The 26,425-nt window shown below is 41.1% G+C and overlaps 1 protein-coding gene across 3 annotated transcripts; it reads left to right on the forward strand.

Moving 5' to 3' along the window:
• Positions 1–25,256, forward strand: PSMA6 (proteasome 20S subunit alpha 6). 3 transcript variants are annotated; one of them, XM_003821196.4, is made up of 7 exons: positions 1–234; positions 15,632–15,726; positions 16,554–16,635; positions 18,524–18,679; positions 20,647–20,825; positions 22,132–22,226; positions 25,031–25,256. In XM_003821196.4, exons 1-7 carry the CDS (start codon positions 159–161, stop codon positions 25,086–25,088), a joined length of 741 nt encoding a protein of 246 aa, XP_003821244.1. In that variant the 5' UTR covers positions 1–158; the 3' UTR covers positions 25,089–25,256. The 3 variants fall into 3 exon arrangements, with proteins under 3 accessions (XP_003821244.1, XP_034793331.1, XP_034793330.1); XM_034937439.3 differs by lacking the exon at positions 1–234 and adding an exon at positions 2,118–2,229; XM_034937440.3 differs by lacking the exon at positions 15,632–15,726 and having other exon boundaries at positions 86–234.
• The last annotated feature ends 1,169 nt before the right edge of the window (positions 25,257–26,425 follow it).

Here is a 26,425-nt window from a genome sequence, read left to right on the forward strand (position 1 = left end):
TCGAACTGGCTCCAGAGCCGTGAGTTCGGCATGCAAGAGCGGAAGAAACGCGGCTGGTACCCCGGAAGCAGTCGCTGCAACTTCCGGGAGGTGCTTGTGTGCCTGGTGCGGGAGCTACGGGGCCCAGGGATTGTGTTTGAAGTAGTGCTTCTACCAACATGTCCCGTGGTTCCAGCGCCGGTTTTGACCGCCACATTACCATTTTTTCACCCGAGGGTAGGCTCTACCAAGTAGGTGAGTGAACCAGGTTCGCCTGTGGGCCACCTGAATTGCCCTGTCATGGTACGGCCTGGAGCGAGCAGACGCGGCCCGGGTTTAGTCTGGGGCCGAAGCTGGGCTGGAGCTGGGAAGGGAGAACGGCTGAGGCTGGATTGAGCTCTGTGGTGTTTGCACCCGCGTCTGGACGCAGGGATCGGGGGCCTGAAGGCCTGTCTCTGCAGGGCGAGCGGCCACACTGCGTAGACCCAATGGAGAGTTAAGGAAGATAGGGCTGTAATGCCTGACTCCGGCTTCGTGAGGCCCCTTCAATTATTGTATTCTGTCCTGGCCAGGCACAAGGTCTGTTTCTAAAGGGTAATTGATTCCTTAACGTCTCAACTAAAATGCCTCCTCTCCGTTTGCCTTTGTTTGCAGCATGGACTTCTGTGGTTAATTCCACACAGGCACTCGAAGCCTGCTATATACCAGACACTGCTAGTCCTAGGAGATACAAATGTGAATGTTACACCCTCTTCTATACTGAAGCTCACAGCTTAGAGTGACAGATACGTTAAACAAACGGATAAAAAAAATTAAAAGTGCCAATTTACAAATATCTACAGAGTTCAAGACATCTTTGGGAATCTGATAGAATGAGTGACTCAATTCTAGAGCTGCTCTTGAAATTGGCATCCCCTTTTTACCCACATCTGTTTGAATGCTCCTGTAATTTAAATGCCGATTCTGAGTTGTAGATGAGGTACTGTGTACTAGTTTACTGAAGAACACCTGTAGTGGAAAGAAACTATCAGTTACTCGGAATAGTAATGTATTGCGCTGAAACGGTGTCAAGGTTTAGGTTATGATTATAAGCCAGACCCTTGACCTCTTACCATAGAGAATTTAGTGTCAGGAGGGCTTGATTTACATCTGGTCCGTGATAGTTTTATTTTTGAATGAGTTTAGTGGCTCCGTGTCTTGCACAGTAATATAATCATCTGTGCTTGGAATCATAAGGAGAGAGTTGGTCTGTAAATGAGGTTCTCTTCACCTGTAAATTTTAGAAATAGAATTAAAGATAACTTGGAATGAAACTGCTCAGTGTATTACTGCATAGTGTATATAATGTAGCAAGAAACATCATCTTGTTGGATAATTCAATAGCCCTTTTAATTTATCCCCAATTGAAAAACATGATTAAAGATAGAACAAAGAGATAACTGTATCCTCAAAGAATTTTCATTTATTGTATTAAATTCCTGAGTTTTAAATAATTTTCGTATATTAGACTACTGCTTTCAGCGTTCCATTCGTGATTTTTAATATGTGAACAGGAAAAGTCACTCTGAGACCTTTACTTTGTTTCTATATACTGTATTGTGAAATCCAGCCATAAAGCATAATCGTTAATGCTTCCCAGATTTGGTGAGTGGAAAGGCTGAACACAGTGTCATTGTGATAGTTTTAAAAGATTTGGAAGAGAACATCTATCTGAAAACAAGTTCATTATCTAGACAGAATGATTTTTTATTTATTTTTATTTTTTTGAGACAGAGCTTCACTCTTGTTGCCTAGGCTGGAGTGCAATGGCGCGATCTCGGCTCCCCGCAATCTCGGCTCCCCGCAATCTCCGCCTCCCGGGTTCAAGCAATTCTGCCTCAGCCTCCCAAGTACTGGGATTACAGGCATGCGCCACCACGCCTGGCTAATTTTGTATTTTTAGTAGAGACGAGGTTTCTCCATGTTGATCTCGAACTCCCAACCTCAGGTGATCCACCCACCTCGGCCTCCCAAAGTGCTGGGATTACAGGCGTGAGCACCGGGCCTAGCACCAGCCTAGACAGAATGATTTTAATCTCTGTGAATAACACACTCCCTCTGCTATTCAGGGCATTAATTAGACATTGTTAGGAAAATGAAAGTGAAAGAGTAGAATGAGCAAGCAGTATAGTGAAGAGTTCAGGCCCTGGAGTCATACGTGGATTCAAATCTCTGCCCTGCTCCATACTACCTGATCTGGGCACTTGCCAGGTATGTAACCTTAGCCTTAGTTTCTCTTTCCAAAGTTGGGCTCATAATAATTCTTCCTTAAATGGTGGTTTTGAGAATTAAATAAGGCAATATATGTAGAGTGCTTAACGTGTGCCTGCCACATAGTAAATGCTCAGTGAATGTTATTAGATGCTTGTTTGATTCTTTGGCCCCCCCTTTTTTTTTTGGTCTATTAGATTAGTAGCTCTGTATGGAATATTTCCCTTTTTATGGGTCCTTCCATGCTTAGTTCTCCAGTAAAATATATACATAATCATAATATTCTAAATACTGTCTGTTTGTAAACTTTAGAATCCTCCAAGGACAAAGCATGGAAGGATTATAGGATGCAAGTTGTTAACATTGACAGTAGGAAAATAATATTTTAAAAATGGGATGATGATGAGGGGAGATTAATGGAAGGTAACTATGCTCTTTATCTTCCATACTTGGGACTCAAAAGATAAATGTCGTCTAAAGTTGATATATCAAAAAATAGAGGTAGACATTTAAAGTTACAATGCTTGGCCAGGTGCAGTGCCTCACACCTGTAATCCCAGCACTTTGGGAGGGCGAGGTGGGCAGATTACCTGAGGTCAGGAATTGAAGACCAGCCTGACCAACATGGTGAAACTCTGTCTCTACTAAAAATACAAAAAATTAGCTGCTCGTGCTGGCGTGCCTGTAGTCCTACCTCCTCAGGAAGCTGAGGCACAAGAATCGCTTGAACCTAGGAGGCAGAGGTTGCAGTGAGCCAAGACCGTGCCATTGCACCTCCAGACTGGGTGACAGAGCTAGACTCCATCTAAAAAAAAAAAAAAGTTGTAATGCCAATCATAATTATAAACATAATTTATAATTATTAATAACATATTATTGGCAGTGTTTGCTCCCAGGGAGTGGAGAGAAAGACTTTTTCTTTTTTTTTTTTTTCCCTTTGAGACAGAGTTGCGCTCTTGTTGCCCAGGCTGGAGTGCAATGGCCGTGATCTCAGCTCACTGAAACCTCCACCTCCCAGGTTCAAGCGATTCTCCTGCCTCAGCCTCCCAAGTAGCTGGGATTACAGACATGTGCCACCACTCCTGGCTAATTTTGCAGTTTTCATAGAGATGGGGTTTCACCATGTTGGTCTGGCTGGTCTTGAACTCCTGCCTTCAGGTGATCCACCCACCTCGGCCTCCCAAAGTGCTGGGATTACAGGCATGAGCCATTGCGCTCGGCCTGAAATATTTCTCTTAATGTACATATGCAGGTTGTATGTGTGTGCATGTATTCATGTGTTAAAAATTGTAGAACACCTAGCTTTGTAATCTATTTTCAGGAATTGCCCAAGTTACTAGAGGGAGGAGAGGTGCATTGTAGGGGGAATGGGACTGAGGCCCTAGTTGGCCAAATTCAGCCTGGCTACTTGTAGGCCCTTCTCTTCTGTTTGCTGATCCTTTGCTGGATAGGTCTGGCAAAGGAGAAGAGGAGTGGTCATTTGGATTTGCTTGACAGGTGTATGTGAGCACTGCCTGGTTGCTACAAAGAAGGGAGCGTGCTGATAGGGAACTAGAAAGAAATGGACTGGTGGAGACATACTGAAAATAAAATGTAGAAGTGTCATTGTGTATTGAAGCCAGAATTCCTGAGTTCAAGTCCTTACTGCATACCAACTCTAAGAACTTTTTATCTGTAAAATAAAGATAATAACCACCTACCTTATAGGGCTTTAAGGATTTAATTAGTTAATAAATGTAAAGCATTTAAAACATTGCCCGGTATATATAGTAAGCACTCAATGTTTTCTGGGTGTTTGTTTGTTTGTTTGTTTGTTTGTTTTTGAGACAGTCTCGCTCGGTCGCCCAGGCTAGAGTGCAATGGCGTGATCTCAGCTCACTGCAACCTCCGCCTTCCAGGTTCAAGTGATTCTCCTGCCTCAGCCTCCTGAGTAGCTGGGATTACAGGCGCCTGCCACCATGCCCGGCTAGTTTTTGTATTTTTTGTAGAAACAGGGTTTCACTATGTTGGCCAGGTTGGTCTTGAACTCCTGACCTCATGATCTGCCCACCTCAGCCTCCCAAAGTTCTGGGATTACAAGCGCGAGCCACCATGCCCCGCCTTCAATTAGTATTTTCTGTAGGGGATACTGTCAAGAAGAAACAAATGGCTGATGTAAATGGAGTCAGAAATTTCACAAATGACTGAGAAGTACTTACCATTTGCCTCTTTTGCAATTTAAAAAATATTCTTATTTCAAAGCAGTATTTCTCAACCCAGGCTTCTCATGCCCTCCTTGAATCTGATTTGAAATTCAATGCATGTGTGTGCATGCATACACATACATACATACATGTGCATATCTACATAAATACATATATAACTACACAGAAAAAGTGATGGGATCAAATACTGCTGTATTTTCAAACCTCATATTCCCCCTCTCTTTCCCCCTCCCCCAGTGCCAAGATTTCTAATCACCCCACCCCCTTGAGGAATCACTGTTCTAAAGAGTAAAAGGTTAGGAGGCACTTTATAGTGAACCACACATCTCAATTATGTAGCCTACAAGTTTAGGGAAAAGCAAATAAGCAGCTTCAAAAAAATCTTAACAAAGTTTTTTTTTTTTTTTTTTTTTTTGCCACACAGCATTGAAATTGAATATGAATATACTTTCTTTGCCCCAGTAGAACATCCCGTTTTATTTTTATTTTTATTTTTTTGGGGGGGATTGAGTCTCGCTCTGTCACCCAGGCTGGAGTGCAGTGTTGCAATCTCTGCTCACTGCAAACTCCGCCTCCCGGGTTCACGCCATTCTCCTGCCTCAGCCTCCTGAGTAGCTGGGACTGTAGGCGCCTGCCTCCGAGCCCAGCTAATTTTTTATATTTTTAGTAGAGACAGGGTTTCACCGTGTTAGCCAGGATGGTCTCAGTCTCCTGACCTCGTGATCCGCCTGCCTCGGCCTCCCAAAGTGCTGGGATTACAGGCGTGAGCCACCGTGAGGCCTGTTTTTTAATAACTCATAGAATATGTATCTCTCAATTCATTTTTATTTTTCAAGCCCACGTTTATATGGGAGAAAATCATATTTACATCCCGAAACTCTACAGCATTCTAAACAAAATTATGGGTGGAAAAAGTCTTGAGTTACATTTCTAATAATTGGTAGGACCTCAGAATCACCTGTAAATGCTTTGCAACGCCTGATGAGTGACATAAAGGGAATATATATCTCTGCTGTCGTTCTCACAGCCTGAGCTGTGTACAGTGTGAGCCATTGTCTTGCATCGTGTGCCTGTCCTGAACATTTTGCCACCGTGCCTTTTATGTTTAGCCACTGTATTTTTCTAGTATACAAATGAATCCCAGAGAAATTGAGGAAGTGTTGGGGAAAATGGTAGGGAAGGAAACAAAGCAAATAAGATATTACTATGGAAATGACATTTCTACATACAAAATAACTGTTGATACCATTTTGTTTGAGCAAGGAAGCAATTTACTTCCTAACCTAATGGTTTGTTGTTGGGTTGAACCATGAAACTGCTGGTCTTTGACTAATTTTTAACCTGTAAAAATGGCAGTTTCGTGTGGTTCAATCTAATACTTAGGTATTTTACTGTGTATTTAAGATTTAGAAAATTGGGGGCTTGGAGTCGAGTTTAATGCATTATAATTTTTCACATTTAAAAACTGGAAAATGGGGCCGGACACAGTGGTTCACACCTGTAATCCCAGCACTTTGGGAGGCCGAGGCAGGTGGATAACCTAAGTTCAGGTGTTCAAGACCAGCCTGGCCCACATGGTGAAACCCTATCTGTACTAAAAATACAAAAATTAGCTGGGTGTGGTGGCGTGCCCCTGTAGACCCAGCTACTAGGGAGGCTGAGACAGGAGAATTGCTTGAGCCCGGGAGGTGGAGGTTGTAGTGAGCTGAGATCGCACCGCTGCACTCTAGCCTGGGCAACAAAGTGAGACTCCATCTCAAAAAAAGAAAAAGGAAAATGAACTATGACTTATTATTTTCTTGCATAATCTTGGACATTCAAGAATAGTTTACTCAGTTTTAGAGTTTTGTAAGTTTCCAAAATTTTAGCCCAAACCAGTCTTTGGTCATGTAGTGTTTAAATACTGTTGCCAACATTTGAATGCTGACTTTAAAAAATAAATATCCTGTTACAATGCTGCCCATAAACTATTATTTTTATCTTTATTTCTTTATTATTATTATTATTATTTTGGAGACAGAGTTTCACTCGGTTGCCCAGGCTGGAGTACAGTGGTGCAATTTCAGATCACTATAACTTCCGCCTCCCAGGTTAACTCAATTATCCTGCCTCAGTCTCCTGAGTAGCTGGGATTACAGGCGCGCACCACCATACCTGGCTAATTTTTGTATTTTTAATACAGACAGAGTTTCACCATGTTGGCCAGGCTGGTCTCAAACTCCTGACCTCAAGTGATCCACCTGCCTCGGCCTCCCGAAGTACTGGTATTATAGGCGTGAGTCACTGCGTCCAGCTATTTATTTTTTGAGACAGGGTCTCACTCTGTCGCCCAGGCTGGAGTGCAGTGGTGTGATCATAGCTCACTGTAGCCTCAAACTCTTGCACTCAAGAAATTCTCCTGCCTCAGCTTCTCAAGTAGCTGGGAGTACAGGTATACACCAATCATGCTCAGATAACTTTTTATTTTTAGTAGAGATGACATCTTGGTGTTTCCCAGGCTGGTCTTGAACTCCTGGGCTCAACTGATCCTCCTGCCTCCATTCCCAAAGTGCTAGGATTATAGGTGTGAGCCGCCGCAGTGCCCAGCCTCTTTTTTTTTTTTTTTTTTTGAGACGGAGTCTCACCCTGTCACCCAGACTGGAGTGTAGTGGTGCAATCTCGGCTTGCTGCAACCTCTGTCTCCTGGGTTCAAGCGATTCTCCTGCCTCAGCACCCCAATAGCTGGGATTACAGGCGCCTGCCACCACACCTGGCTAATTTTTGTATTTTTAATAGAGGCAGGGTTTCACTATGTTGGTTAGGCTGGTCTTGAACTCCTGACCTCAAGTGATCCACCCGCCTCGGCCTCCCAAAGTGCTGGGATTACAGGCGTGAGCCACCATGCCCGGCCTCTTTTTTCTTAATTGGCCTTCATATACCATAGGTTGTCCGTATCTGCTCTAAACCATGACACTACTGTTTACCCTGCCAGTGTTTCTTTAAAAGATACTCTTTAGGTGTTGAGTTGTCTAAATTCTTTGCTCTGGCAGTTTCCATTTTTCTGGAAATTATTGTAAAACATTTCATGGTGGTAGTGTTAAAATGGGGATTCATTTATACAAGCCTTTACTGAAATTACAGTGCAGCTTGATGAGTACTAAATAGTATAAAAAAGGTATTATAGGAAGTGACTAACTGCCTAGGAGAGCCGGGAAAGGCTTCTCAGAGATGAATTGGCCCAGATGAAGATTAAATAAGGAAATTTGGGGGACCAGTGCATAGATCAGTCAGTGTGAATGCAGTATAGACAGTAACAACTGAAAGAGTAAATTATAGCAATATTTTGAAGGGGCTTGAGTACCATGCTAGAGTTTGGACTTTTTTCCATGTGTTTTGAACAGAGCTAGCAGGGGTCTTTAAGAATGGCAAGGTAATTAAGTAAAATAATAGGAGAGTTGAGTGTAGAAATGGGATTAGAAAGGGACTGATGGTTCACACCTGGAATTCCAACACTTTGGGAGGCTAAGGCAGGAGGATTGCTTGAGGCCAGGAGTTCGAAACTAGCCTGGACAAAATAACAAGACCTTGTCTCTGCAGAATATATAAAATGAAATTAGCCAGGTGTGGTAGTACACACCTGTTGTCCCACATACTCTGGAGGCTGAGGTAGGAGGATTGCTTGAGCCGAAAGTTTCAGGTTGCAGTGAGCTACGATCACACCACTGCACTCCAGCCTAGACAACAGAGTGAGACCTTGTCTCAGAAAAGAAAATAAAAAGGGGACTGGTGGCAGGAAGAACAATTAGAAGAGGTTTGCTCAGTATCAGTAATTCATATAAACCCTAATGAGTGAATTAAGGTAATAAGAGAGAAAGGGTGGAGGGGTCTCTTGAGCTTATTTTTCACATTTTTATTATAGAATACTTTAGACAAATGTAGACAGACTAGTACAGTGACCTTCATGTACCCATCACGCAGCTTCATCTGATGTCAATATTTTGTCAGTCTTGTTTTCTCCCTTTCCCACGGACTTTCCCCGCTCTTCTAGAGTATGTTAAAGCAAATCCTAGGTATAAGAATGGACATTTCTTGGGAAAGGGCAGGAGGTTAGAGTCAAGAGTGATAACCCAGGTTTGTAGCTTGAAAAATTGAGTGGTTAGTAATACAATTATGAAATAAGGACTGTAAGAAAAGCAGGTTTATAAAGAGGAAGAGTTTATTTTTAGACATGTCTGTGGCTAATAGGCATAGGTATTTGAAGAAATAGACATTTGTAATTATAAGTCCAGAGCTAGAGATGACAGATTAGTAGTGATTATCTAGGTTATAGCTAAATCTCTGGTTTAGGGTAAAATCATCCAGGGATGGAGAAAATAATAGAATTCTGGTAAATACCAGTATTTCAGGAGCTGGCTGAAGAGATGAAAGCAGTGAAGAAGATTGAGAAGGGAAGTTCAGAGAAGTAGGAGAGGAAGAGTAGGAATGATATTCTTAACAAAGAACTTTAAATTTGGCTGAGCGCAGTGGTTCACACCTATAATCCCAGCACTTTGGGAGGCCGAGGCGGGTGGATCACTTGAGGTTAGGAGTTGGAGACCAGCCTGGCCAACATGGTAAAACCCCATCTCTACTAAAAATACAGAAAAACTAGCTGGGTGTGGTGGTGTGTGCCTGTAATCCCAGCTACTCAGGAAGCTGAGGCAGGAGAATCGCTTGAACCTGGGAGGCAGAGGTTGCGGCGAGCCAAGATTGCTCCACTGCACACCAGCCTGGGTGACAGAGTGAGACTCCATCTCAAAAAAAAAAACAACTTTAAAATCCAGTTGCTCAGTTACACTAGCCACATTTTATGTGCTCAATAGCCACATATGACTAGTGACTATCATATTGGACATTGCAAATATAGAACATTGCCAGCATCACAGAAATTTCTGTTGGACAGCACTGGTCTATATAAAGAACGAGGGCCCCCTTAATGAATCCTGGCAAATTCACAGGTGCATTCTCTGTTGAGAAGCATTTTTTATATGTAAAATGTTTTTTATTTTGTGAGACAAAAGTTTATGTGGTAGGGAAGATACTCTTTTGTGGCTTTTACCTTTTGCATTATTTAAGCAATAAGCATGTATTCATTTATTTAGTTCAGGGATGACAGACACAAATGCTTACACAGACCAGATAAGTAATGCCAGTGAGTAAAACAGGCTGAGTGAAAGATAACAGGAAATGGTGGGACCTGTGGAAAACTGCAAAACACCTGCTCAGCTTAGGTGATTTTTTTTCTTTGTGGCCAGTTGCTATGTGGGATTGAAGATCAAGTGTTACTAGAATTTTTTTTTTTTCTAGGAAAAAATCACATCTCTAAAGACCCTCTGCCTGCTTTTGCCATATAAGGTAACATTCACAGGTTCCAGGGACTAGGACATAGATATATTTTGGGGATGCATTTACCAACCTACCAGAGGGTTAATGATTTTATTGGCTCAAAGAACCAGTTTTTGACTTAGCTGGTTTTTCTCTTGTTGTCTGTTACTGTTTCTTGATTTCTGGCCATGTTGTCCAGGCTGGTCTTAAACTTCTGGGCTCAAGCGATCCTCCCCATTCAGCCTCCCAAAGCAGTGGGATTGCAAGCATGAGCCATCACACACAGCCAGAATCACTACAAATTTAGTGGTGTTTAAACAACACACACTTATTATGTCATAGTTTCTTTATGTTTTTCATTTGTTTTTCTCTGTTTTCAAAATTTTTTCTATTTTTGGTTTTCAGACATTGGACCATAATGAATCTATATGTGGTTTTCTGTTTTCATTTTGCTTGGAGTTTTCTGAGGTTCTTTAATCTGAAATTTTTTTGTCTTTTGCCATATTTTTAACATTTTTAGCCATTATTTCTTCAGATTTTGTTTTCCGATTCTTTGCTCTCCATATAGGACTCCAGTTGTACATATCTTACACATTTTGATGTAGACCCACAGATTCGTTGTTTTTTTCAACTATTTTTTCTGCCTTTTTAAGATTGGATCATTTGATGCATTTTCATATTCACTCACTCTTTCCTTTCTCATCTCCCTTCTACAGTTACGTCCATTTGGTGAATTTTTAAATTTTACGTATTATATTTTTCAGTTCTACAATTTCCTTTTGCTTCTTTCATTTTTTCTTTGCTGAGATTTCCTATCATTTTTCATTTTGAGAACATTTTCCATCGTGTCATTGAGCATAGTTATAATGGTTGTTTTTAATTCTTTGCTAATACAGCAACATCTGGGTCGTCTCAGGATTGTTCTTTTTGAGAATTAAATACAATATTCCTGGTTTTTGTTGTTTGGTTTTGGTTTTGGCTTTTTAGTTTGACTTGATTTGTTTTTTGGTATATTGAGAGTTGCGGATTGTATCCTGGACATTTATGAATGTTATTTTATGAAGACTGTGGATTCTGTTATATTTCTCCAAAGAGTATTGACTTGTTTTGTTCTAATAGGCAGTTAATTTGGTTATTCTCAAGCTACAAAGTCTGTCTCTTGGGTGGCATCTTAAATCTCACTCGGTTTCTTTTATCCTTAACTAGGCCGCTTGGAGTCTGCCTTGTGTGTGTTGTTATGGAATCTGCCTGAGATTTGGGCAGTGTTTATATATAGAAGTTGGGACTCTCACTCTCTAGTGCTCTTGTTTCTCTCCCTTGTTTTCTGGCAGCTATTGTTACCCCAAACTGTTCTCTAGTTCTTCAGGCCAAAAAGACTGAGTTTTCTGTGGGAGTTCAGCCTTTACTGCTCTCAGATTATGAGCCACAAAAATGGGAAACTCAACTCATGCCATTCCTTTCTCCCAACTGTTGACTTCCCCTCTAGAATCTGACTTTGTGGTGTCTTTAGGTAGTTGTTGTTTTGTTTAGAGTTAGTACTTTTTATTTGTGGAGGGCTGATCTGATAGAAGCTTTATTAGCCATATCAGGATCAGAATCAAGAAGCAGTTTGAAAGTTGTACAGCTAGTCCTCCATATTCAACCCATATTCATGGGTTCGTCATCCATGGATTCAACCAGCTGCAGATCATAAATATTCAGGGAAAAAATTGCTCCTGTACTGAACATGTACAGATTTTTTTCTTGTCATTATTCGCTAAACAATGTAGTATAACAACTATTTAGCATTTACATTGTATTAGCTAGTGTAGTGTAAGCTAGAGATAATTTCTTTCTTTTTTTTTTAGACGGAGTCTCGCTCTGTAGCCCAGGCTGGAGTGTTAGTGGTGCAATCTCAGCTCACTGTAACCTCCACCTCCCAGGTTCCAGCGATTTTCCTGCCTCAGCCTCCTGAGTAGCTGGGATTACAGGCACCTGCCACCATGTCTAGCTAATTTTTGTATTTTTAATAGAGATGCGGTTTCACCATGTTGGCCAGGATGGTCGTGAACTCCTGACTTCAGGTGATCTGCCTGTCCTCTGCCTCCCAAAGTGCTGGGATTACAGGTGTCAGCCACCACGCCTGGCCAAGCTAGGGATAATTTCAAGTATACAGGAGGATATACATAGGCGATGTGCAAATACTGTGCCATTTTATATCAGAGACTTGAGTTTCTGTGGATTTTGGAATCCATGGGAGGTCCTAGAACCAATCCCCACAAATAGCGAGGCACCAGCTACATTTTAGAAGTTATTTGTAGTGTAGGCTGAGCGCGGTCGCTCACACCTGTAATCCCAGCATCTGGGAGGCCGAGGTGGGTGTACTACCTGAGGTCAGGAGTTCAAGACCAGCCTGGCCAACATGGCGAAACCTCGTCTCTACTAAAAATACAAAAATTAGCTGGGCGTGGTTGTGCACACCTGTAATCCCAGCTACTCGGGAGGCTCAGGCAGAATTGCTCCAACTCAGGAGGCAGGGGTTGCAGTAAGCCAAGATTGCACCACTGCACTCCAGCCTGGGCGACAGAGTGAAACTCCATCTCAAAAAAAAAAAAAAAAAAAAGTTATTTGTAGTGTAATGGGATGGTAAAATTTTGCTATTATAATTAACCAATTAAATTGGGGGTTATGGCTCATACCTGCCGTAATCCCAGCTACTCCAGAAGCCGAGGCAAGAGGATCATTTGAGGCCAAGAGTTTGAGACCAGCCTGAGCAATGTAGTGAGACCCCATCTCTAAAAAATTGTTTTAAATTAGGCATGGTGATACCCACCTGTAGTCTCAGCTGCTCAGGAGACTGAAGTGGGAGGGTCTGAATCAGAAGTTTGAGGCTGTGGTGAGCTATGGTTGTGCCACTGCACTCAGCCTGGGTGACAGAGCAAGATGCTGTCTCTTGCTCAATAATGATAATAATGATAAAACCAGTTAAATCCAAGCCATATTTGAAGATTTCTTTTCTTTTGTTTCTTTTCTTTTTTTTTTTTTGAAATGGGGTCTTGCTCTGTTGCCCAGGCTGGAGTACGGTGGCGTGAGCACGGCTCACTGCAGCCTCGACCTCCTGGGCTCAAGTGATCCTCTTGCCTCAGCCTCCCAAGGAACTGGGACCACAGGTGCACCACCATGCCTAGCTCACATTTTTTTGTAGAGACAGGGTCTTGCCATGTTGCCCAGGCTGGCCTCGGACTCCTGGGCTCAAGCAGTCCTCCCACCTTGGCTTCCCAAATTGCTAGGATTACAGATGTGAGCCACTGCACCCAGCTGAGGATTTCCTTTAAGGTGATTTTTCTAGAATCATTTTTGCTCTGTTCTTTTGTTCTCTCTTAAATAGCCATTTAGAAATATTTGATGATTTATTACAGTTTCTATTAAAAGAGATTCTTTAGCCTGATAGGCAGTAGCTTTCTTAGCTGGTCGTCACCACCTGTGGCTTTTTGAACAGATGAGGCCTTGGCTCAGACTCAGTGCCCAGAGTGACACTCGAAGACAGAATTTTGAAATAATCTGTTATATGTCAAAATGTAAATAATGATTGGGATTATGAATAATTATTTAAAAGTTATCTTCTGTGTTTTCATATTTTCTACCATGAGCATGTATTGATTTTTGTTGCTTTTCCCCTGATTACAAAATATGTGCCCAGGCCAGGAACAGTGGCTCATGCCTGTAATCCTAAGGTGGGAGGATCACTTGAGCCAGAGTTTGAGACCAGCCTGGGCAACATAGCAAGACCCCATATCTATTTTTAACTAAAAATAAAATAAACAGGCCAGGCATGGTGGCTCATCCCTGTAATCCCATCACTTTGGGAGTCTGAGGTGGGAGGATCGCTTGAGTCCAGGAGTTTGAGACCAGCCTGGGCAACATGGGAAGACTCCATCTCTACAGAAAAAAAATTGAAAATTAGCTGGGTGTGGTGGTGTACACCTGTGGTCCCAGCTACTCAGGAGGCTGAGGCTGGAAGATCACTTGGGCCCAGGAGGTCGAGGCTGCAGTGAGCTATGATCATGCCCTGGTGCTCCAGCCTAGGCAACAGAGCAAGACCCTATCTCAAAACCCACCAAAATATGTGTCTATTATTAAATTTAAATATTGCAGAGGCTGGCCTGGTGGCTCACGCCTGTAATCTCAGCACTTTGGAATGATGATATGGGAGGATCGCTTGAGCTCAGAAGTTCGAGACCAGCCTGGGCAAGATAGTGAAACGTCATCTCTACTAAAAATTTTTAAAAAAAGAAAAATTTGGGCCAGGTGCAGTGGCTCATGCCTGTAATCCCAGCACTTCAGGAGGCTGAGGCAGGCGGATCACCTGAGGTCAGGAGTTCAAGACCAGCCTAGTCAACATGGTGAAACCCTGTCTTTACTGAAAATACAAAAACTAGCTGGGTTTTGTGGCGGGCACCTGTAATCCCAACTACTCAGGATGAGGCCGAGGCAGGAGAATCGCTTGAGCCCGGGAGGCAGAGGTTGTAGTGAGCCAAGATCATGCCACTGCACTCCAGCCTGGGTGACAGAGCAAGATCTGTAATCTTACTGTCGAAAGACAACCATTATCAATTATGCTACATGGTGCCAAAGTAGTTTTTTTGTAAGCTACTATTTTGATCCTAGTGTTTTAACCAATAGAATGGATTGACAGCAGCTGGAAGTGCATAAGCTGAGGTTTGTTATAGATGGAGTCATATGTTGGCCTGGCATGGTGGCTCACGCCTGTAATCCTAACACTTTGGGAGGCCGAGGTGGGTGGATCACCTGAGGTCAGGAGTTCGGCACCAGCCTGGCCAACGTGGTGAAACCCCATCTTTACTAAAAATACAAAAACTTAGCTGGGCATGGTGGTGTGCACCTGTAATCCCAGCTACTCAGGAGGCTGAGGCAGGAGAATCGCTTGAACCTGGGAAGCGGAGGTTGTAGTAAGCCAAGATCGTGCCACCTCACTCCAACCTGGGCGACAGAGCGAGACTCCATCTCAAAAAAGAAAAGAGTCATATGTTGTAGGTAACATAAAAATTGCAAAAAGCATGATCCAGAAATATTCAACTTGGTAGACAAAAATCAATGCAAAATAATCAAACAGCAATTAAAACTTCATGTGGTCAAATTAGTTACTGACCAAAAGTTAACAAAAGTATTAAGTCTAGAAAAAATTTAAAGCAGCTAAATTTGACCTGGGAAAACCAGGTTTAGAAATAGTGGCCACAAAAAACCTTTTAAAATGACAAAACATCATTGATAAAGATGCATATGATAAAAATTAAATTAAACCATTATTGGGGCGGGGAGTGGTGGCTCACACCTGTAATCCCTGCACTTTGGGATGCCAAGGCAGGTGGATCACCTGAGGTCAGGAGTTCAAGACTAGCCTGGCCAACACAGCGAAACCCCGTCTCTAGTAAAAATACAAATATTAGCCAGATGTGGTGGCACGTGCCTATAATCCCAGCTACTTAGGAGGCTGAGGCAGGAGACTAGCGTTAACCTGGCAGGCAGAGGTTGCAGTGAGCTGAGGTCGCACCACTGCACTCCAGCCTGGGTGACAGAGCGAGACTCTGTTTAAAAAAAAAAAAAAAAAACTTTATTGGAAATTGGGTGCATCAGCCTAATGAAAATAATTTCAGTAAAATGAAAATGGAAGAAATGGAGTTGGTTTAACTGTGACTTGTGGTCATTATTATTATTTTGACTTTGCACATCCTGGAATGCTATATGAGCATTCTGTGTTCATGTAGCTCTTTCTCATTCTTTTTAATGACTATTATTTCATTGCAAGAATCTACAATAATTTATTCCAACTTAAAAAAAACTGTTCTGTTTTCCAGAATATGCTTTTAAGGCTATTAACCAGGGTGGCCTTACATCAGTAGCTGTCAGAGGGAAAGACTGTGCAGTAATTGTCACACAGAAGAAAGTACCTGTAAGTAATAACTGCCTAAATAGTTAATAATTGCAGAATATAAGAATTTTTCAGCCAGGTGCAGTGGCTCACACCTGTAATCCCAGCACTTTGGGAGGCTGAGGTGGGCAGATCACCTTAGATCGGGAGTTCTAGACCAGCCTGACCAACATGGAGAAACCCTGTCTCTATTAAAAATACAAAATTAGTCAGGCATGGTGGCACATGCCTGTAATTCCAGCTACTCGGGAGGCTGAGGCAGGAGAATCACTTGAACCTGGGAGGTGGAGGTTACGGTGAGCCAGGATCACACCATTGCACTCCAGCCTGGGCAACAACAGTGCAACTCCGTCTCAAAAAAAAAAAGAGAAAAGAAAAAAGAATTTTTCATGGGTTTGTAGAAAAGTGTATTTTTATATACAAATATTAACATAATCTTGCTTTGACCCTGCTTTCCTGTCATCCAAGAAGTGTCTGTTGAACGTCTATATACAGTTCAGCTGTGTGGACAGAATTAACTTATTAAACTTCATGGCGTGATTATAAGCATAACGGTTTTTCTAAGTCTTTTGTCTTTGGGGACCTTGAGACAAATTTTTATTAAGCTATTGCTTGTCCACAGGAAAAGTATCATCTAGAAAAGGTAAATAGAGCCCCTCAAAACTAAAATTGATTTTAACTATAAAATGATCAGAAGACATTTATTATACAGTTTATTTTTATGGTTCCATAGTATTGTTTTCTCCAAGAAGCAGGGCAAATTAAAAATAAAAACATAATTTTTTTTATAACTACACAGAAACCTGTATGTTTTTTAAAAAATTATCTTTGTTTATTTTGTTTATTAGGACAAATTATTGGATTCCAGCACAGTGACTCACTTATTCAAGATAACTGAAAACATTGGTTGTGTGATGACCGGAATGACAGGTAATTAATCTGTAGATATACAAGACATCTGTAGATATACAAGCCTTTTGTTATTTTCTTCAAATTATTTTGAGTTTTGTATTAATTTTAAACTTATTGCCTGATTTTCAAGTGCCATGAGTGGATTTGCAGTCTTCTAAGACTAGTATCAATATTTTAAGAGTATTGTGAGCTTTTTTGAAATTATACCTATAATAGAATTAGATGCTTATGCTACTGTCGGAGAAACTGGGCTGAGGGCCCTTTCATAGATGATTTTATCTTATTTCAGCTATAGTTAGTAGTTTCAGGGGACCTAACTCAGTATATCTCAAACCTGGTAATAATGGCATCGGTTAGAAGTGAGTGAGAATTATTATGAAAATTATTTTAGGTTGGGCACAGTGGCTCACAGTTGTAATCCCAGCACTTTGGGAGGCCAAGGTGAGAGGATTGTTTAAGACCAAGAGTTCAAAACCAGCCTGGGCAACATGGTGAGACTCCATCTCTATAACAAATTTAGAAATTAGCTGGGGGCTGGGCACGGTGGCTCACACCTGTAATCCCAGCACTTTGGGAGGCCAAGGCAGGCGGATCACTTGAGGTCAGGAATTCGAGATCAGCCTGGCCAGCGTGGTGAAACTCCGTCTCTACTAAAAATACAGAAAAAGGCTGGGCACAGTGGCTCACACCTGTAATCCCAGCACTTTGGCAGGCCGAGGCAGGCGGATCATTTGAGGTCAGGAGTTTGAGACCAGCCTGGCCAACATGGTGAAACCCCATCTCTACCAAAAATACAAAAATTAGCTGGGCATGGTGGCGCACGCACACCTGTAATCCCAGCTATTCAGGAGGGTGAGGCAGGAGAATTGCTTGAACTTGGGAGGCAGAGGTTGCAGTGAGCTGAGATTGTACTACTGCACTCCAGCCTCGGCAACAGAGTGAGACTGTCTCAAAAAATAAAAACAAAAATACCAAAAAACTTAACCAGCTATGGTGGCAGGTGCCTGTAATCCCAACTACTCGGGAGGCTGAGGCAGGAGAATCGCTTGAACCCGGGAGGTAGAGGTTGCAGTGAGCCAAGATCATGAGACTGTACTGCAGCCTGGGCAACGGAGCAAGACTCCATTTGAAGAAGAAAAAACAAATTAGCTGGTATGGTGGCACATACCTGTAGTCCTAGCTACTCAGGAGGCTGAGGTAGGAGGATCACTTGAGCCAAGGAATTCAAGGCTGCAGTGAGCTATGATGGCTCACTGGGTGCCAGTCCAAGACCCCATCTCTAAAAAAAAAAAATGAAAAACTAATTTAAGCCTAAAAACAAAGATTAAGAAAGATTATTCTCTCTCAAGGCCTTTTTTTTTTTTTTTTTTTTTGGAGACAGAGTCTCACTTTGTCGCCCAGGCTGCTCCGCCTCCTGGGTTCAAGCAATTCTCGTGCCTCAACCTCCCAGGTAGCTGGGTCTACAGGCATGCACCACCACGCGCAGCTAATTTTATATTTTTAGTAGAGACAGGATTTAGCCATGTTGGCCAGGCTGGCCTCAAACTCCTGGCCTCAAGTGATCCGCCTGTCTTGGCCTCCCAAAGTGTTGAGCCACCATGCCCTGCCTCCTTAATGCTTTTTCTTTTGGGAGTTACTGGATACTTGTAGAAACTATTTTGACTGCTGATGAAAGGCTCAGTATAAAAGGGGAGTACTGTGTAGAGAGCTTCATGTTTTTAAATTTTTTTCATATACTTGTTGATGAGTTATTTAGTATTCGTTGGGGGAGAAAAAGCCGTACCGGACCCTTTCTCTTTAACTCATGTATGTCTATATGGTGGGAAAATTGCCTGGCTAAATTGCCTGGCTTTCAGGTTTGTTCTTTCCTTCTAACCAGGTAAATCTTTGTTTTTTATGCTATAAGCTGACAGCAGATCCCAGGTACAGAGGGCACGCTATGAGGCAGCTAACTGGAAATACAAGTATGGCTATGAGATTCCTGTGGACATGCTGTGTAAAAGAATTGCCGATATTTCTCAGGTCTACACACAGAATGCTGAAATGAGGCCTCTTGGTTGTTGTAAGTATGCTAAGAGGTCTCCCAAATAATTGATGAATTGAAACTTTTTACAGAACATGTATACAGAATTATTTAAATAACACTTGAGTTCTGAACATGTGGTTTGGAAAATACATAGAGCGGGAAAATCTTTATAATAAATCAGAACTAAAGGATAGGTTTCACAACAGTATGTCGGGCATTATCTTTAAGCTTTAGATGCTGTTAGACTTTTTATCAAAGTATTTCCATTTGGAGTATGTGATTTGAAAGATGCAAGTCCTCATTATTAGGATGTTGTAATGAGGTTCTACTGCAATTCGAGATTACTAATTCCATAGAAATACCTGCATCAGGCATCTTAATAATGTAGCTGTTTGTTTTGACCACCCTAAAGAATTAGGGTCACACACAGGTGTGTAATTCACATTTTTAGAATAAATTTCTATTTTTGAAAACAAAATTGTATTGGGAGAGGGATGAGATTTACTGATTTTTAGATGTGATGTAATAAATTAGCCTGAAAAATTCAGTGCATGTTTGTTTCTGACATTGTGTCATTCATTTATGAGCATTAAAGCAGTCAGTGTAATGATTTCTGTTTAGCATCTGACCCTCTTGACTTCTCACTTAAAAATTACTTAAATCATATTCATCTTGCAAGACCTTGAAGGAAAGAAGTATTTGTTGTTTCCCCAAGCAGTAAGTGGGTACTTTTTTGTGTTGCCCTTATATTTTGTATATATCAAATATAAGAAAGCAGTCAAACCATTAAGTACTTTGTTACCTGTTCTACTGAGTAGAAAGAAATTTAATGATGGTGTTTATTTTAATTGTATTCCTATAATATGGTAACATTAGAATTGTAGTAACAAAGTTACGTGTATAGAATTTAGAGCTTGGTTTGTGTAACTTACTAGAGGAGTATATACCAACAGTAATGAAGATGGGCAGTGTAAAGGTGAGCAGGTAGCCTGTAAGTGTATTTCAGTTTGTGCCAGCATTCCCAAAGTGTGTCCCATACACTGTTCCCTGGAACCTTAGTAGGTATTTCTATTAAAAAAAAAAAGTATTTCTTGGTCAAACAAACAGAAGAACTACTGAGTTAAAGTTAAATAGGTCAATCTACAACAGAATATTTCACAGCATTTAATATGCTATTATTTATTATATGTTTCCAGAAAAGGTATATGAAAGTGTTTTTGGGCCAGGCACAGTGGTGCACACTTATAATCCCAGCACTTTGGGAGGCCGAGGCAGGAGGATCACTTCAACCCAGGAGTTCAAGACCACCCTGGGCAACAGCGAGTCCTCGTCTCTTTAAAAAAAAAAAAAAAAAAAGGTTGGCCAGATGCAGTGGCTCACACCTGTAATCCCAGCACTTTGGGAGGACGAGGCAGGTGGATCACAAGGTCAGGAGATCAAGACCAGTCCTGGCTAACACGGCGAAACCCCGTCTCTACTAAAAACACAAAAAATTAGCTGGGCGTGGTGGTGGGCACCTGTAGTCCCAGCTACTCGGGAGGCTGAGGCAGGAGAATGGCGTGAACCAAGGAGGCGGAGCTTGCAGTGAGCCGAGATCGTGCCACTGCACTCCAGCCTGGGAGACAGAGCGAGAGTCTGTCTCAAAAAAAAAAAAAGTGTTTTTGAAGTTTATTTGACCAGGCAACATCTTGAAGGATTAGGGTTCAAATAAACATGCTTGGATAACAGCAAGGATTGGAAACACTATTTTTAAATTGTATTTGTAATTATTCAAACTATCTTTTTTAATCTGTGATAAATCCTTTTGTGAAATGGGAATTTATCTGTTACCTAATTTACCTGTGGTGATAACCTGTATTTTATCAGTTTTCTTAAAGGAAAATACATATCCTAAAATTGATGGCCAAAGTCATGATTAGCAGCAGCTATGTGACACCACCAAGAAAGAGGAGATGTCATTGTATAAAGCTAAAACATTTAATTAGGGTCTTTTCTCTTTTTAGGTATGATTTTAATTGGTATAGATGAAGAGCAAGGCCCTCAGGTATATAAGTGTGATCCTGCAGGTTACTACTGTGGGTTTAAAGCCACTGCAGCGGGAGTTAAACAAACTGAGTCAACCAGCTTCCTTGAAAAAAAAGTGAAGAAGAAATTTGATTGGACATTTGAACAGACAGTGGAAGTAAGTCAACCAAAAGGAGCTGACTTTTTTTATGCTATATAGAACAGTGAGGATCTTTGTATAATTTCTATACAAAGCTATTCCTGAATTACATCCCAGGATTCAAGTTGTCAACTTAATAATGAAATTGATATCATACAGCTGACATAGGAAAATTTGAGTTGCTTTTATTCACTTAATTCCTTATTTCATAATGTATTTGAGGTGGCTTTCAACAAAACGCATATAATAGGAAAATATAAATAAAAATAGGAACCAGCTGGGCATGGCGGCACACACCTGTAGTCCCAGCTACTTGAGAGGCTGAAGCTGGAGGACTGCTTGAGTCCAGGTGTTCGAGGCCAGTCCTATTTACTGCCAAGAAATTAAAAACAAAAATTTTAGTAGATTTTGGGTTTAAGTCTGGAATTAAAGCCATTCTGAAGATGCTAACAACATGCTTCTGATAAATGACCAAAAAAAAATTACCATCTAATGCTTTTACGTTTGGTTTGGAAGTATGCTTAAAGGAGATAAAAAGCTAGTTCATGTTCAGGAAGTACTGGGCCCTGTCTAAATATTTCTTAAAGGTTTCTTTTATTGCAATTCATAATTAATTACATAAATAACCACATCCGGTATAAAAACACTTAAGGTGGCTCACACCTGTAATCCCAGCACTTTGGGAGGCAGACAGATCACCTGAGGTCAGGAGTTTGAGACCATCCTGGCCAACATGGCGAAACCCTGTCTCTACGAAAAATACAAAAATTAGCCGGGCATGGTGGCAGGCGCCTGTAATTCCAGCTACTCAGGAGACTGAGTCAGGAGACTCGCTTGAATCCACGAGCCTGAGGTTGCAGTGAGCCAGGCTGGCGCCACTGCACTCCAGACTGGGCGACAGAGTGAGACTCTGCCTCAAAAAAACAGAAACAAAACAAACAAACAGAAAACACTTAAAACATTCTTAAATCGTTTTTACTGTAAATTCCTTGAAGATGCAGAGAGTATCATTCATCTTTATCCTTTTCCCATTTCACCCCAAGTGCTAAGTGAAGTGTAGTGCCCGGGTCATGAAGCCAATAAACCTTTTTGTATAAATCATCCTATTTTAATTAATGGGCCCCTTTATTATTTGACTTGGTAGAAAAAAATTTCTCATCATTGGGAGGCAATACATTAGAGTTAAGCAGTCTGTTAGTAACATTGAACTACCTCATTGAAACATGGAGCTCCTGATTGACTCATGATTTGAATAAGCTAGGAATGAGAAAACCTTGGAATCTCTAAAAAATACTATATTTTAACATTAAATACTTTTTTTCAGACTGCAATTACATGCCTGTCTACTGTTCTATCAATTGATTTCAAACCTTCAGAAATAGAAGTTGGAGTAGTGACAGTTGAAAATCCTAAATTCAGGTGAGTGATATTGTGGGCCACATGCAGACTAGAAAGGTGGAGGCATGTGAGTCCATGTGTCCTATAACTTGCGGGGGAAATCTTTTTTCTTTAACTGTCATTATAGTTTTTGTTTGTGTGTTTGTTTTTTTCCCCAGCACCTGAGATCTGTTTTTAAAACTTTGGACTCTATAATAAAGAGTCAGATATGAAAGCTTTTCTCCTTATTTCAGAGTGATTTTATATCTAACACCAGAGATGACATAAAGTTACCTTCCTTATGTAAGGAAAAAAATTAGCATAAGTGTTTTCCTTTTTTTAGTTTAAGGCCAATACAAATTCAATTCCCAAAGTAGTATTTTGCAAGTTTTTCAGATAGAACTTTGGTTATTTAGTGGTTATTTAAGTAGAACTTTGAGGAGCAATATGAGTTACTGATATATGTCAGATCCTTATCTAGAGATCTTTGGAAAGCCCAAATTTTGAATACAGCTAATTGACTTGCAGTTGCTGGATGTGTGTGTGTGTGTGTGTGTGTGTGTGTGTGTGTGTGTGTGTGTGTGTGTGTTCTTACTCACTAAGTGACTAACTCCCACACATCAGCCTTATAGCTTCCATGATTCAAATCCATACTGAGTGCTTCGTATAATCAGCTCATTTAATCCTCCCAGCAGCCCTGTGAGGCAGTTGATATACCATGGACCAGGATGCTCTTATATTTAATGAAAATACTGCAGTTAAATCCACAGATACAAGGAACTACTGGGAGGCATTTTAACTATTATGTGTATCTATTCTTAGATCACAACCATAAAGACACATGGTCTTGGTTGTGGTGTGGGGTACGGGAGTGGTAAACTAAGCTTAACTAGACCTTGAAGAGGTTTTTCGTTTGTTCTTTTTTTTCCTAATTTGTTCTTTTGGTTGCCCATAGATAAGTCATATAAACATGACAGATTCAGAAAAATTTATAGGACTTAAAAAAAAAAACAGCTGGGTGCTGTGGCATGCATCTGTAGTCTCAGCTCCTCAGGAGGCTGAGGCAAGAGGATGGCTTGAGCCTTGGAGTTGAAAGCTGTAGTGCACAATGATAGTGCCTGTGAATAGCCACTGCACTCTAGCCTGGGTAACATAGTGAGACCCCATCTGTTAAAAAAACAACCGACAACACCAAAAGCGAATCTATCTTAGCTTTTCTTCCCGTAGGAAGAAGTCTTGTAACTTGGGTTGGGGTAGGGGTGAGGGGTGGGGGCAGGGATCAAGTTGCTTTTGAAAAAGGTGCCTCTTTTTTTTTAAGTAAAAATTTCAGCAAGAATAATCTTAAAATCTCTCTAAGGAACCTACAATTAGTTCTTGTTTTCTTTTCTGTTTGGAGACCTTCCTGCCACCTTTAAAATTGTATTTGTTATTTTTAAAATTGGTAAGGAATCAAAAATCTTGTCTTCAAAAAACTTTGTATCATTTATAAATTCTGTGATAGTAAATATATGTAAATAATCACAATACATAGCATAAGCATCAACAACTATTTAAACTGCTTGATATTGCCTTCAGTTGCACTAAAAAATGTCCTTTTGACAAATTTCACTTTTTAGAAGTCTAGTAGTAATAGGTCACATTAACAAGGTTGCCAAACAATTGCTTCCTTTCGAGGCAAACATCATTTAGAAAATACATGTTCAGGGCCACACATGGTGGCTCACACCTGTAATCCCAGCACTTTGGGAGGCCAAAGTGGACAGATCACTTGAGGTCAGGAGTTTGAGACCAGCCTGGCCAACATGGTGAAACCCCATCTCTACTAAAAATACAAAAATTAGCCAGATGTGGTGGTGGACGCCTGTAATCCCAGCTACTTGGGAGGCTGAGGCAGGAGAATTGCTTGAGCCTGGGAGGCGGAGGTTGCAGTGAGCCAAGATTGTGCCACTGCACTCCAGCCTGGGCGACAGGGTCAGACTCCATCTCAAAAAAAAAAAAAGAGAGAAAGGAAATATGTGTTCAACATGGAGCATTCTCTGGATGGTAGACTATTCATAGAATTATAACTTTATTTTCATGAACTTCTGAATCTGAACACTTTAATATGCTTAAAATTTCTTCATGAATTTTTATCTTTGAGCTGACATAAATTTCAGTTATACTACATATAAATGTATTTTGACGGCTGGGCAAGGTGGCTAACGCCTGTAATCCCAGCAGTTTGGGAGGCCGAGGCAGGCGGGTCACGAGGTCAGGAGTTCCAGAGCCTGGCCAATATGGTGAAACCCCACCTCTACTAAAAATAGAAAAATTAGCTGGGCATAGTGGCACATGCCTGTAGTCCCAGCTACTCAGGAGGCTGAGGCAGAAGAATCGTTTGAACCTGGGAGGCAGAGCTTGCAGTGAGCCGAGATCACGCCACTGCACTCCAGCCTGGGTGACAGAGCAAGACTCTGTCTCAAAAAAAATAAAAAATAAATGCATTTTGACATAGAAGCTAAATAGAATACTTTATAGTTTAGCTTTATTTATGTTATTCAATTGAAATATTTTCTATCTTAGCTGCAACTAAAGAATTTTATTTTCAAGATACAATTCTAAATCTGATGTCAAAGAAGTAAACATTTTTGTGTATAGGTGAAAGTGGTATAATATCTGGGAATTCCTTCAAAATAATCTGAGGGAAGATAAGTGTGTGTATAGATTTTTTAAAGATTGGTTTATAAATTGATAATTGTTAAAGTAGGTTGATAGGTATATGGGAGTTTATTATACTATCCCACTTTTACGTGTGTTTGAAAAAATTTTTTTTAAATTGTTGTTTTTTTCCCCCTTTTGCCTTCTAGGATTCTTACAGAAGCAGAGATTGATGCTCACCTTGTTGCTCTAGCAGAGAGAGACTAAACATTGTCGTTAGTTTACCAGATCCGTGATGCCACTTACCTGTGTGTTTGGTAACAACAAACCAACATCATGGAGGTCCCTGGATTGAAAAAGGAGCCTCTCCCACTCCTCCTACCACCGAAGTGGTTAGGACTCTGTATAAATAAAAACAAGGCTTTTGGAAAATAATTGCATCCTGTTGTTTTCACCTCCTATTTTAAAATTTATTTTTGACACCTAATGTACATATTTATGGGGTGCAATGTGATGTTTCGATACATGTATACATTATAATGATCAAATTAGGGTGATTAGCATATCCATCACCTGAAACACGGTGTTTTTGTGGTGAGAACATTTAAAATCCTCTCCTCTAGCTATTTTGAGGTACACAATACCTTATTAGTTTTTTGTTTTTTAAAACAAGATCTTGCTCTATTGCCCAAGCTAGAGTGCAGTGCCATGATTATGGCTCACTGCAGCCTTGAACTCCCTTGTTAAGTAATCCTCTCAACTCAGCCTCCTTAGTAGCTGGTACTACAGGTGTACACCATTGTACCCAGCTAATTTTATTATTTTTTTGTAGATTCGGGGTCTTACTATGTTGCGTGGGCTGGTCTCAGACTCCTGGCTAGCATTAAGTGATCCTTCTGCCTCAGTCTCCCAACATGCTGGGGTTACAGGCATGAGCCACAGTGCCTGGGTCCACTGTTGACTGTAGTCACTCTGCTGTGCAATAGGATACCAAATCTTACTCCTTTTTTCTCTTTTTTGAGACAGGTACTTGATCTCACCCAGGCTGGAGTGCAGTGGCAGGCGTGCTCATAGCTCACTGCAACCTTAAATACCTGGGGTTAAGCAGTCCTCCCATCTTAGCCTCCCAAGTAGCTAAGACTACAGACATGCATCACCAGGCCTGGCTAATTTTTTATCTTTTAAAATATTGACATAGGGGTCTCCCTATGTCACCCAGGCTAGTCTTAAACTCCTGGCCTCGAACAGTCCTATCTCAGGCTCCCAAAGTGCTGGGATTACAGGTGTAAGTCACTGCACTGGGCCCCTCCTGTCTAATTGTAACTTTTTAGCTGTTCACCACCCTCTCCCCATCCCTCCCACTACCACCTCCAGTCCCTGGTAACCACTGTTCTATGTACTATTCACTACTTATAGATCAACGTTTTTAGACTTGGCATATAAGTGAAAATGTGGCATTTGTCTTTCTGTATCTGGCTTATTTTCACTTAATGTATTGTCCTCTAGGTTCATTCATGTTATAAATAACGGGATTTCATTCTTTTTAATAGCTGAATAGTGTTCCTTTGTGTATATATATCCCATTTTCTTTATCCATTCATTCA

The sequence above is a fragment of the Pan paniscus genome, chromosome 15 (assembly GCF_029289425.2).
Source record: "Pan paniscus chromosome 15, NHGRI_mPanPan1-v2.0_pri, whole genome shotgun sequence".
In the NCBI taxonomy this organism is placed as follows: domain Eukaryota; kingdom Metazoa; phylum Chordata; class Mammalia; order Primates; family Hominidae; genus Pan; species Pan paniscus.